Here is a 14,166-nt window from a genome sequence, read left to right on the forward strand (position 1 = left end):
TAATTTATCTATGCCCTTCAACCTTTTATATGTCTCTCATACCCTAAGGGACCATTGTTTAGGACAAAGTTTTGTAGTTTAGGCATGTGAATAAGTTGTTCACATTCATCATTTATATCCATTAACTATACCCATTCAAAATGATGAGTTTCTTTCTTCTCCACTTTTTCTCTTTTAATACATTTTTTTTTTGTTTTCATTTCATTGGCTAGATTATTTTTTTACGATAACAATGTTTTATTTGGATTAATTTTTCTTTCAACCGTTGTTTAAAATTAAATCAATAAATAGTTTTTAAAAATGAATTCTACTTTGCCACCGTTAAAAAAAATGAATTAATTATATTATATTAGTTTTCTAGACTAAATTTTATAAACTTTTAGAAAATAGAGTTGACAATGGAATAAAAATACAAATCAAGAGAAGTGGGAAACACAAAGTTTTTCTCTTATACAAGTACATATAGATATTCTTAAACACATGACAATTAATGAGATCTTTTAAACAATTATTTCATAAATCACTAACTAGCAAATAGCTATCGTTTAAGAATGTATTTTTCTATTAGTGGGTCTTGTTCTTCTATTGTTGTTTGTATGGACCTTCGAATATGCTTTCACTTTTACTGATACCTATGAATTTACATATTAGACCAAATCTATAAACCTCTTAATTTGATCCGTCTAGCCATTGGTGGATAGATCAAATAGATACTCAATCGTTAATGAAGATATTCTAAAGTGTAATTTTTATATATCAACCTGAAACATTAATGAAATGTAAAAGATTTTCGAAATATATAATTTTAAAACAAATACATAAGCTTACAACAACTAAAATAAATAAATAAAAATTAAAAGTAGAGAAAGTAAATAAAATACTTACACTGAAACTACAAATTAGAAACATGCAATCAAACAAACATATTTTCTTTGTTGAATACTATCCCATTTGTTTGCAAACTTGTGATGTAGAGAAATGAGTTTTTATAGCAATTCAAAACTTAACTAATTAATGCTATTTAAGATTTTTCTAAAAGTTTGTTAATTATATATTAGTTAATTGACTTAGTTATTAGTTCTTTCCATTTAAAAGTTGGATAAACTTGGTTGAGTTACAAATTTACAATTAGCATAATTATCTAATAAGGTATTCATAAATCATCTAATTTTTTTTCAATTAGTATAATTTAAAACAGAACAAGATAAAAGAACCAAATGAATTATTGATTATTTTTATTTTGAAAGTTTGATGAACTTTTAAATTTCTTGAGCTACGAGCGGTTCACAAGCGCTCATAGTTAATACATTCATAAGGTATTTATAAAATCATGTCATTTATTATTCAATTACTATTAAAATAGGAAAGTAAAAAGACAAAATTGTTACCAATACAATAATAGAAAATAATACAATAGAAGGACAAAAATGTCATACAAATTTTCTCATCCTCCAAAGTTTTTATATATACTATAGATTATTAAAATTAATATAAATTTATTTCTTAATAATTCTACAATAATTATAAATTCATCAAATTTATCCAATCAAATTTCTCAATAATTTAATTAATATTATTATTCAATTATTATTTAATTCATTTTTCTCAAAATCTTGAATTAGCTTGACTGTTTGACCATTAATTTAGTAAAATTTTATAGAGTTTTCACAATTAATTTTACAAATGAAATAAAAAAAAATATTTTCACACATTCTTAATACCATTCCATTTTCATGTACGACCAAAAACCTTAAACATCTTTAATTCTCAACAATTTTATTTTTAGAATTATTATTTCTAAACATCAATGTTATTTTCATTTCAATTTTCTCTATCCAAACGATCCCTATTTATCGATCCATCACTATAAAATCTATCCACAGCAACTTGTATAAATTTGGTATCTAATATAATAATATGATAAAATTGAAAAGTAAAAAGAAGATCAAAAGTATAATATAAGTCCAACTTGCAAGATTCACATCCATTATTATTATTATTATTATTTTCGATTCTAATAAAAAAAAATGTAGTGAAAATTAAAGTTTAAATGTCAACTATAATAATATAGTAATTTAGAAAGTATATTTAGGTTAAAATAGACCTTTAGTCTATATATTACTTTTGATTTTATGATCATTAAAAATAGACCTTTAGTCTCTCTATATGTACTTTTGATTTTATCATCCACTTATGCTTTTAGGTTGTGACTATTTTTAATCATTAACCCCTTTTTCTTTTCTTTTCTTTTCTTTTCTTTTTTCTTTTTTGGTATATTAATATTTTGTTTAGCTCAAACATATGTCCTCTTTTAATTAAAGTCATGTCTTACCTTTTTATTAACATCAATATCTTTAAATAATTAGTCCAATGATGTATTAATAACCTTTTGTGTAGGTCAAAGTTTCCAATATTTTCACACTCATTTTAATTAATTATAATATAATTTTGTTAAATTTAAATGTTTGAATGGACCCATCCCATAAAATTATGAACAAATTATCAACTTCATACATTTATCTTACTCATTCTAATATTAGAAAATTAATACTAGTAATTTTGTTTTTAGTAGATAATATGTGGATTTTTAGTTAAATTAAAATTTTTAAAATATGTTTGATATTTTTTTAAAAAATATTAAGTTTGAATTTTGAAAACGTCTTATTTTTTTTTTTAGGTAAACTTAGTGTTTGTAAATTTATTCTTTTTCTTTTCAAATTAAAAATATGACACCACTTCTATGTTCAAATTTCTTTCTCTATTAGCTACTTTTCACCTATGGTTTAAAAGAAACGAAGTCAAATTTTGAGAACTAAAATAAGTGAATGTCAAAAATTGTTTTTGTTCGTAAAATTTAACTAAGAATTCATTCATTATACTTCGTAAAGATACAAACAAAATAAACTTAAGAACAAAAACAAAAAACCAAAAGATCACCAAACTAGACTTCCCAATCTTTTCTCTTAAATTCTCAATTAAAATTTTAAAAAAACACTTTCAATTTTTTTAAAATTATTATTTTCTAAACTTGCCCATGAGATAACGAAATAAAAAAAAATCAATAATAAGTAAAAGCAATGTCTTTAAACTTAATTTTTGTTTGTGGTTATTAAATAGAAATATTATCTTTAGTTGGGATAATAATTGTTGATGTGAGAAATGAAATTAGTTTTGCATATAGTTGAAACCAATAATGCTACATGTTCAATAATTAACAAGCAACAATAATGGTGGTAAAAATTTGATGCAAAATTAAAAGTTATTTGAATTATTTGTTTCCTTTTTTATACTATTTTAAGAATTATTGTTGCTGTTCTTTCATTATTATTGTTTTCTTTTTTGTTAAATCATAAATTTTTATTTATATGAATCTGCCAACAAAATTTGTAAAATGTCTAATGTGACAATATTTATTATTTTCTCTCCAGAATTTACAACTGCATTTAATGTTAGCTCAAATAAACATCTCCAAACTCCAATACAATTACTCATTTCATTTATATTGAGAGTATTAGAAATATAGACATTTGGTCACGAGTATATGTTAGTTAAATTGTGTTTAATTTGAATTTTTTATATTTTTATCAGTCTATATTTTTTAGTAATTAGTAATATATGTTTTAAAACAATGATAAATTTGTAATCAGTGATAAACCTCCAAAATAAAATAGTTATATTTTTTGTCATCATAATATCTCGAGCTAATGTCCACGAAAATAATAAATAAAGAATACATTTATGGTCTTATTTTGACTTTTGGTTTTATCTTGTTAGATCAAAATTCAATCAAAATACTAATAATAATATCTGTTGTCAAAATGAACATAGCTCAATTTTGTGAGTAAAAATAAACACCAAAACTTACCATTTTTATTCTCAAACGAAAGTTATTACGAGGAATGGTCATGCAAAATAAATTTATTTTCCAAAATATAAAGAAAAAACACACCATTTGCCATAAAAATATGAACTATAAGTATATTTTTTAAAAGTTATAGAATATTAGCAATGACAAAATAAATATATTAATGTTTTAAATGAATGTTTAATCTTATAGTACTATTGATCCATAGATTGAAACTTTTCACGGTATTTATCAATATCACTGATAAAGTTTATTTACGATAATTAATTATCTTTTTAAACATATAATTAAAAAAAAGGTTAGATCCAACCATATTTCTTTACTTAAGAGAAAAAAAAAAAGAAGAAAAAGAAAAAACAAACCCTTTCTAAAATAAGAATTAAATATAACAAAACAAAGGTCCTTGAAAAAGAGAAAAAAATGATGAGTCCTTATATTTTTCAATACACACATGGCTGTGTTCTTTTAAAACTAATAAGTTATGTGTACTTTTCCAATGGTTTGGTCACCAATTTAAGCAATTAATTAATAATCATCAACACATATAATTAAATTGACTATAAAGGCTATATAATTTAATGGGTCCATTAACCCTCTTTTATATACTGTACCTCATACCCTTTTACGTCAACTCGTCACTTCCAATTCTTGAGGTGAATATTAACATTTTTGTCAATCATATCAAATTTTATTATTATGTTAATTTTTACCGTTCAAACGTCAATTATCACAATTGTGTAAAGAAATAAACCATTTGACTATCAAAAGTAGGGGTGTTCACGGTTCGGTTCGATACGGTTTCAAGCTAAAACTGTACCAAACCTCAAAATATAAAAAAAAAGTCTCATACAAAACCGAATTGAACTGCACATTTGTGTCAAACCAAATCAAAACCGAATCGCTATTTAAAACTCATAGAATCTCAAGCCATCAAAGTGTTTTCCTTTTTTGTTTTAAACTCTAAAAAATCTTGGACCACCAAAGCGTTAGTTCTATAAAAAATCCCTTTCTATTTTAGATCTCGAGTCAACATATTTAACTGAGTTTTAGAAACAAAACTTTTACGACAATTCCTTTAATTTATTTTTTTTTAAATAAAGGAGTTTGGTTTGGTTTTAGAATCAATTTAAAATATTAAATCGAACCAAACCACATAAAAAATGGTTTCTACACAACACAAACCGTACTAAACTACATAGAATCGATATCAGTTTGATTTCAATTCGATTCAGTTCAATTTTCAAATATTTTATGAACATCCCCGATGAAAAGATAAGGTAGTCTTATTTTTCTAATTATCAAGAGTTACTTGTCCATTCCAATGTAAAGTATATATATTCATTTACTTAAATTTTGATGGAGAGATACATCAACATAGTTAATTACTTCAAAAAATAATTTTTTAATCTTAATATTACACAACATAACGGTTTTCTAAAAAATAAAAATAAAAAATAAACTATTTATCATAAAAAAAAAAGAAAAAAAAAACTACTCGGTTTAAAAGGAAAAACTATAAATATTTTGACTATTTTGTTATTTTTGATCATTTTCCTACTTCACATGTAAATTTAATTTTAGTATAATTATATCCTTAAATTATGATGTAAAATATAATTTAATTAGACTTTACTTTATATATAAATTTCAAAATCATTCTTAAGAGAAAGTTTACACTTTTCCTTTGATGTTAGGATTCAAATAATTAAGATCGAATTTTCTTTATTTACCTCTTCAATAACTTATAGTTTGATCTACTTAAATCATTTAGACTTATTTGATCCCAAGTTCACTCAATCTTGTATTTATATTTTCTTTAATTTTTTTGGTTGATTTTTGGCTTATTTAGGTTAAATTTGACCTACAACGACACTAAGATTAAATTACAAGTTAATTTGATCTTAGAGAGTCGGAAAAAATTAAAATCGAGTTCTTATAGTTTTTAAAGTTATAATATAGTTTATGTAATTTGACTAAATCTATCCATAGTCATTTTTTTGTTTGTTTAAATTTTTTTTTTGTTTGTTTAAATTTGCATTAATAAAAACTAAAATCTAACCATAATTTTATCAAACATATAAGCTCTTCCAACCTCCCATAGGTTAATTTAAAAAAGTTGACGTGTTTTGCAATTCAAGTTAAATAGATTTTTCAAGAAAAAAAATCAAACTTACCAACACTATATTTATAATGTTGTTTTCGAATATAGTAAGATAAACAAAATTATTTACAAATATAACTTCTTTTATTTTCTATCATCAATAGACTACAATAAACGAATACTTACGGCAATAGATTATATAATAACTTATAACGATAGACCGACTACAATTTTTTTTATAAGTTTTGTCATTTATAACTATTTTCATATTAATATATATATTATTTACTAATTAAATTTTTTATAATTATCATATATAATTTTTAAAGTTACATTTTCTGAAACACAAAATTATTGAAATTATTTACAAAAAAAAAATAGCAAAATTCATATGCCTCTCTCTCCGACCAATTTAAATATTTTGTAAAATTTTGTTAGCTTTTTTTTTGCAATTTTCCATTTTAAAACTTATTTATCAAAATACATTAATTAGAACAAAAACATTTCCAACCTACCTTTTTTTTTAATTCAAAACCAAAACTTCCATAATTAGAAGTTCAATATTAAAAAAGAACAACGAAAAACTATTAAAATTATTTATTTAATATATAAAATTTTAGATTCTATTAATAATAAATCACGATATCTATAACTATATAAAAAAAAAGTCACGATATGGATACTATCTATTGATTATATTTTATATAATATATTTTGATTCATATTTTTCTATTTTTTATTATATTGAAAATGAAAAGTAAAATATAATTTAAAGAAAATGGTTAGATCAGATTTCATTATTAGGGCCGCAAGTGCGTTGTTTATTTATTTTCATTTAATGAGTTGACAAAGTTAGAAGTTACCTTTGCTTTGAATTATATAATATACACACATATATAGTTTGAGATTTATTAAATACTTTGTTATCGATGAGAGCTTATTATTATTGGGCACCATTATTAACTATAGAGAATTGTACATCACATAAAATATAAAATAAATATAAAGTTTCAAATCATTAATAATTTTGAAAAGAATAAAAAGAAAAAAGATAGATAAATAGATTAAAGTGAGGTGGCCTATTTTTGCCAATTTGAAAATGATTGTTTTGCCTATTATTAAATAATTTAAGAGAGAAATACACATAATGCATACATCTTCTTGCACTCTCTTGATAACAAAAATTAAATCAAAATCTAGACGTTCTTGAAGAATCCACTTTAATCCCTACCTTTTAAAAATAAAAAATTATTACGTTAGTCGCTATATAGTCATTCGTTTATGGATTGTTTGACGTTGGTAGACGATGTGGTTGAGACTTTGAATGTATGTATTAAAACTAAAATATGCTTGACCAGTAGTATTAAGCCTAGCTCAGTAGTTTAAGACGTTTGAAATAATACTCTTTGTTATTTTATTTTATATTTTTTGAAATTTTAGCATGACATAAACAATAATTTAATGAGTTTTTCTTTACTTTGATGGTATCTAAAGTTGTTTAGTATGATTATATTGATTTAAACACTGAAGAAAAAAATGTTAGTTTAAGAATTCAATCGTGTAGTGTTTGCCAACTTAGTAAAATACATATTAAAAAGATTAAGAATAAGAAAATATGAATTGTTTTTTAAAACATAAAACTATAAATAAAATAATTATCAAATGAGACCTAAAATACTTTCGTGATCGATCATTCATCTGAAGCTTGATTTTTTCACGATGTTTCAACATTTCAATTAATTATTTTAATGGATTATATAATTTTTTTAAAACTAGAATTAATAAAAATATTTATAAATTATCACAAAATACGATAAATATATTGCCAATATTTGTAAATATTTTCATAAATTTTGTTATTTAATATAAGTTTTTATATAATTAATTATTAATAAAATACTAAATAGAACTTAAACATAAAATTTGTAAATTAAACAAAAACACGCCAGTAGAAGTAATATTTATAAACTTAATTTTCAAACACAAAACCAAAAGTAAGTTCGAGTATAGTTAGTTTGAAAATACATCTTCGATCGATAAGTTAATGATTGAAACTCTCTAATCGATAAAAACGTAATTTTTCTTTCTTCTAAGAATTAAATTGATTTAAAAAATATTTAATGTGTTTTGTTGGTTGGAAGTACTATACCCTACCGATTAGTAGATAATGAAGGTTTTAAATATTGATATCGATTAACTATCTCGAGGTCGATATCATGCAATTAACAATAAAAATGTGAATGTCTCACTTTTTTTTTTTCTAAGAAATTTGTATATATTGAAAACTTAAAACAAAAATATGTAAATGAGTAAATAAAAGTGTCACATCTCAAAACAAATTTAAATATCTTATTATTATGAAATTTCTCTATAACATTCCCTTCACATTGACGTGGAATTTATTTAGAAAACGTTGACAAAAATTTGAAAGTATATTACTTTTTATTTGATAAATAAATGAAAAAAAACAAAAATTGACAATGAAAAAAAGAAGAGATTACTTTTAACTATAAAGAAGAAAACAAACATAAAAAGTCTTGACCAATTTTCTTTTTTCTTTTCTATAATACTACACAGAAAATCTAATATTTTACAACTCATCTCGTTAAAAACAGGTGTAACTTTTAAAGATGATTAAATTAAGAATTTATTTCAAATATAATAAAATTAACAAAAATAAATATCATATAAATAATACTTTAATGCAACGTGGGATAATTTAGTATATTGTACGCGACAAACTTATTGAAAGTATTTACAAAATATGAGAATATTTCATATTCTATCGTAATTGACACTCGTGCACTCCTATAAAAGTTTGTCAAGAAAATTTTTAGATTTATGTAATATTTATAGTAGAGTTTGAAATTTTGAATTTGAAAATTTACTCTATATATATATATATATTTGTTTATTTTGCAATATTCGAAAAAGTTGAAAATAATCGGATATTTGTTGGGTTTAAAAGAGGTGGCTGTAACAAAAGAAAGTTGGAGTGCCCATAACAATTTCATGGGTCCAATCACTTAAAAAAAAGATGAAGAGAAATAAATAAAAAAGAAAATAATTTATTAATAAAGAAAAACAAGAGCTTAAGAACAAGAGGAAGAAATTTTCATGGAGGGAACATTTTCAGAGAGATAAAGACTGCCATTTGTAACTTCGCTTCTCAACTTTGCTTCATTTTTCTTTTCTTTCCTTTCCTATTTCCCTCTCTTCTTCTTCTTCTTCTTCTTCTTCTTCAATCTACGGGAAGAGAAAGAAAAAATAAAAGTTGCAGAAAATTTTGTTTGCAATTATTATATTCTTCCTCTAACCTCAACTCTTTCTTTCTTGTGTTGGATCGGATCTGAAAGTGTACTTCACAGACTCGGAAGTTAAACAACAAGAAACTCACAAAGTTGCTTCACTTTTCTTTCTGTGCTTGCATTTTTGGTGGGTCTCTATCGCTTTTTTTTTTTTAGTTCTTGTACTCTTGAAAGATTTGCTTGCCGCTGCATTGTGTAGTTGTTGAGGTTCGTGGATATATTGTTGGGTATTTTTTAGTTTTTGATTTTCATTAAAGATTTGGGGGTTATGGGTTGAGTGTTTTTTTTTTTTTTTTAGTTTCACTTTCAAAGAATCAAAATCACTAGTTGAAGCTACTGGGGTTCTCGTCTTGTAAATCTCTTGGAAATTTAGCTTGTTTTTGTTGTTTTTTTTAAAAGAGTGTTTTTGGGGAAATTAGATGAGGTGTTGATGCGTCTGAGGAAGAACTTTGAAATTATTAGACGGGGGATTAAAGAATATGTTGCCGTTGTGTGATTACAAAGATATTTATAATTTACTTTATATGATTTTCCTTTTTTTTTTTCTTTTGAATTTGTAGGTTTTGATATTGCTTTGATTGTGAATCAAGGTTCACTGCTTGAGTTTCGGGTCAGCTATCAACAGGTATTTTTGATTTTATTCACAATCTTGGGGATTTTCTTTGATTGCTTCGGTTGCTGGATATGGTATCTTCAATCTCTCTCATAGTTCATCTAAATCAATTTGAACTTTTAACTTCCAGGACAGATAGATATTCATTTGGCGTTTTTCAACAAAGGCATTAATAAGTGGAAGATTTTGTAATTAATGGCTTTGGAAATTACTATAATGGTTATTATCAATTGTTGCATCCCATTCAGAACACCCTAAGATCTGGCCTGAAAGTTTGCTTGAGCCGGAGCTGCTGATGGAACCACTTGTTGATGGTATGAGTTCTTTACTGAAGACTCAGAACCCGGCATCTACATCAAGGAATCTCGTTTCATCTCGCCAGCCATCTCCTAAACAATCTAGGAATGAAGCAACTTCGTCAACGTCCTATGCTATGTCTCAAAATTGTGCCAAGAAACCTCTTCGCCATCCAAATGGGTCTTCTGTAAGTAATAAAAAACATCCTACCAATTTGAACGTGCAGAATGAAGGTTTAACTGATGTGACAAAACACACACATGTTTCCAATAAGGGGAAATCCGAGCTCGTAAACCTGACAGATAGTTCAAATAAATCAACTGAAAGTTCTTTTCAGAAGAAGGTTTCTTCGGAGGGAGGTGGAGCAGAACCTCTTGTGAAGCATATTATTGATGATTCTAAGGATTGTTGCTCAAGTGGCTCAGATGAATCTGGAAATCAAGTATTGAACGCATCGAAAGGAGCTTCCACACAAATAATTGATCAACGAAAATCTCAACCAGCTGAAATATCTTGTCCAAGTCCTCAGAACAGCTTATATTCCACGACTTTATATGCAGAGGCCAAGCAAAGTTTCTCAAACACAGAAGTCAGTGAATGTGCAAGTAGCATTGAAAAGTCTAGTGAAAGCGTCGATATCACAAATTCTCTTGATCTTGACAAGAGTAGGAAAACAAGTGTTTACCGAGGGAGCACTGGCAGTGATATCAGTGATGAAAGCAACTCAAGTAGTTTAAGCAATGCCATGTATAAGCCTCATAAGGCAAACGATACAAGATGGGAAGCAATGCAAGTTGTGAGATCTCATGATGGGATGTTAGGACTTAACCATTTCCGATTGCTACGAAGACTGGGATGTGGCGATATTGGCAGTGTCTATCTTTCAGAGTTAACTGGTACCAAAACTTACTTTGCCATGAAGGTTATGGATAAGGCTGCTTTGGCAAGTAGGAAGAAGCTTCTGAGGGCTCAGACCGAACGCGAGATATTGCAATCTCTGGATCATCCTTTCCTGCCAACTTTGTACACACACTTTGAGACAGAAAAGTTCTCTTGTTTGGTAATGGAGTTTTGCCCTGGGGGCGACTTGCATGCTCTTAGGCAGAGACAGCCCGGCAAGTTTTTTCCAGAACATGCTGCAAGGTCTGGAATTGTTTTCTCATCCTTTAGCTCTATATTGCTTTCACTCTAATAACCAAACAGGACGTTTGATATCTCTATTAGGCTGTTCATATATGAATAAATCAAATATGAACAGCCCAATACGACCAGGTGGAAATATTTCTCCTCAACCTTTCCGCAGATTATCATAGAACTTCAACATGAAATCTTGATAGGCCCAGGAAGCACATATCTTTCTAATATAACTTTGACCTTCGATAACTTCTATTGCTTCTGCTCTCATTGCGCTCTTTGCTCAAATGCCCGGTGGAATAGATGTAAAGTTTTATGGTTATTTCTCTGTATGCTTTTAAGCCAAGCACCCCTCATTCATGTTACAACATTCCTGAAGTTTTCAACTTTTACCTTTCTGTTTGCTTATGAAGTTATTCTCTTATAGCTAGCAATGTACACATTATCGTTAGACTTCTGTAGACATCCGTTTTAATTGAACGGCAAAGGGACTGTTACTTATGGTCATCTTGATTTTCACGTGATATGTTTTATACTTTTTCAGATTCTATGTGGCTGAAGTTCTCCTTGCTTTGGAGTATTTGCACATGCTTGGGATAATCTACAGGGACCTAAAACCTGAAAATGTGTTAGTGAGAGACGATGGGCACATAATGCTCTCTGATTTTGACCTGTCTCTTAGATGCGCAGTCTCCCCGACACTTGTTAAATCATCGAACTCAGGTTTAGAAGCTAAAAGCTCAGGGTACTGTGTTCAGCCTGCTTGCATTGAACCTACTTGCATAATGCAGCCAGATTGTATCCAGCCTGCATGTTTTACACCTCGCTTCCTAAGCAGACACAGGAAAGAAAAGAAGTCCAAACCAAAGAGTGAAGTATATCATCAAGTGAGCCCTCTACCGGAGCTCATTGCCGAGCCCACAAGTGCAAGATCAATGTCATTCGTTGGTACACACGAGTACCTAGCACCTGAAATCATAAAAGGTGAAGGCCATGGAAGTGCCGTGGATTGGTGGACTTTCGGGATCTTTCTTTACGAACTTTTGTTCGGTAGAACCCCATTCAAGGGGGCTGGGAACCGTGCTACTTTGTTTAATGTGGTTGGTCAGCCATTGAGATTTCCTGAGTCTCCTTCTGTGAGCTTTGCAGCAAGAGACTTAATCCGAGGTTTGCTTGTAAAAGAACCACAGCATCGTCTCGCATATAGGCGTGGTGCTACCGAGATCAAGCAACATCCATTCTTCCAAAGCGTGAATTGGGCACTTATCCGCTGTGCCAATCCTCCTGAAGTGCCAAGAGTAGATGTCATTGATTTCTCTTCAAGAATGGAGACACCACACACACCGGCAGGCGAAAAGATGCCGGGAGTCGATGTGAAGCCTTCAGGTAATTATTTAGAGATCGACTTCTTTTGAATCTTATTGTCAGTTTGTCTTTCAACCAATCTCCCTTCTCATCTCCTCATTTGTATTGTGCTGAAATTCAATGCCTTCCTTGTTTTTTCCATTGCAATGGGGGTTGCTGAAGTCCTGTTGTGGTTTCATTTTTTTTCTTCTTCTTTTTTAACTATCACTCTGTAACTCTACTGTGATGTCTGGTGATGCATAATAAAACCTGTCTGAGAAAATATGAAGAAGATGCATCAAATCAAATCAAAACTGGGGAATGGAATTGTTGGATTTCCTCTTATACTGACATAATTCTTTCATTATTTTAACTTCTCCTCTTTGATTTATCTTTAGAACAGTCTGTTTAGACAAGGATTCTGTTGCTTTTCTTGTTGACAGCAAGGAGACAGTCTGTTGGTGAACAAAGTTCCATTTCTTTTGATATAGGGAGAAAATAATAATAATAATAAGATTCAATTTCATAACAATTTTGTTTTCAACTTTTTATGCCTGCAAAAAAGTTCAACTTCCAACTAATTTAATAAACTTCAAAAAGTTGTTTTTTCATTATAGTTTATACACACACACACACACGTTAAAGGTTATTATCTGCCTTCTGATATGATGTCCATTTACCTTCTCTTTCAATCATGCTCTCAACTGTAGAGTAGTATTTAAACTTCGTGTGTATTTTAAAAGATCAGATTAAATGTTTGATTCTTTTCTACTCACATTTACTGTATTTGTTGTCTACACAAACTTTTGGCACAAAATCATATGCTTTGATGATATCAATTTTGGATACAACAATATCCAACATCAGTATAGTTCCAATTTTATTTAAATTTGATCCAATCCAAACGGATACTTCCATTTGATTCAAATTTTATTTGGAGATACATGCAAGAGACTAAATCTAAATAGAAACTAAAGTCAAATATCAAATATCTTTAAAATCTATGGTTTATTTAATTATAATATTCATATTATTAAAAAGATATTTTAGGCCTTTTTTTTCTTGGTAATCTCTATAGACAATTATGTGAACTAATAAATGATGATAATAATAATTATAAAAAAGCAATGGAAATGTCACAATTTTAGCTGTCGGTTGTTGGGGGCTCCCTCTTTCTAATGTATACTTTTTTGCATCATTTGAGTTTTTATTCTAATTTTTAGGGAAATAAAATGTAATTTATATATTACTATATTTATTCATCCATATATTTAATATAAATAACTTTCAAATGAGTTAATTAATAATAGAGTGCTTTCAATTTCATTACAATAATAGACCTTATAGAATAAATGGTTTCATTTTATTTATTTGATCATTTTGGGAGAAAGCAATTTGGAGTAGAAATATATTTTTTTTCTTTTTTCTTTTAGGTTGTGCAAAGCACTAAATTAGATCGATGAAAATTTTTTAAAATGTTTATTAAGCCTATAAAGTATATAAT

At 27.4% G+C, this 14,166-nt stretch overlaps 1 protein-coding gene across 5 annotated transcripts; it reads left to right on the forward strand.

The window, feature by feature from the left end:
• The first annotated feature begins 9,038 nt into the window (after window positions 1-9,038).
• LOC101219962 (protein kinase PVPK-1) lies at window positions 9,039-13,029 on the forward strand. 5 transcript variants are annotated; one of them, XM_031882469.1, is made up of 5 exons: window positions 9,039-9,122; window positions 9,323-9,401; window positions 9,835-9,899; window positions 10,018-11,327; window positions 11,863-13,029. In XM_031882469.1, the coding sequence occupies exons 4-5, from the start codon at window positions 10,183-10,185 to the stop codon at window positions 12,731-12,733; spliced, it is 2,016 nt and encodes a 671-aa protein (XP_031738329.1). In that variant the 5' UTR covers window positions 9,039-9,122; window positions 9,323-9,401; window positions 9,835-9,899; window positions 10,018-10,182; the 3' UTR covers window positions 12,734-13,029. The 5 variants fall into 5 exon arrangements, with proteins under 5 accessions (XP_031738329.1, XP_011652298.1, XP_011652299.1 ...); XM_011653996.2 differs by having other exon boundaries at window positions 9,074-9,401; XM_011653997.2 differs by having other exon boundaries at window positions 9,074-9,401; window positions 10,023-11,327.
• The last annotated feature ends 1,137 nt before the right edge of the window (window positions 13,030-14,166 follow it).

Source organism: Cucumis sativus, chromosome 3 (genome assembly GCF_000004075.3).
Source record: "Cucumis sativus cultivar 9930 chromosome 3, Cucumber_9930_V3, whole genome shotgun sequence".
NCBI lineage: Eukaryota > Viridiplantae > Streptophyta > Magnoliopsida > Cucurbitales > Cucurbitaceae > Cucumis > Cucumis sativus.

Excerpts from the sequence above, each read along its gene's own strand:
- LOC101219962 (XM_031882469.1), top strand. The coding sequence starts at position 10,183 with ATGGAACCACTTGTTGATGGTATGAGTTCTTTACTGAAGACTCAGAAC. Across the intron at positions 11,328-11,862 it reads TTTCCAGAACATGCTGCAAG|ATTCTATGTGGCTGAAGTTC; the intron begins GTCTGGAATTGT and ends ATACTTTTTCAG.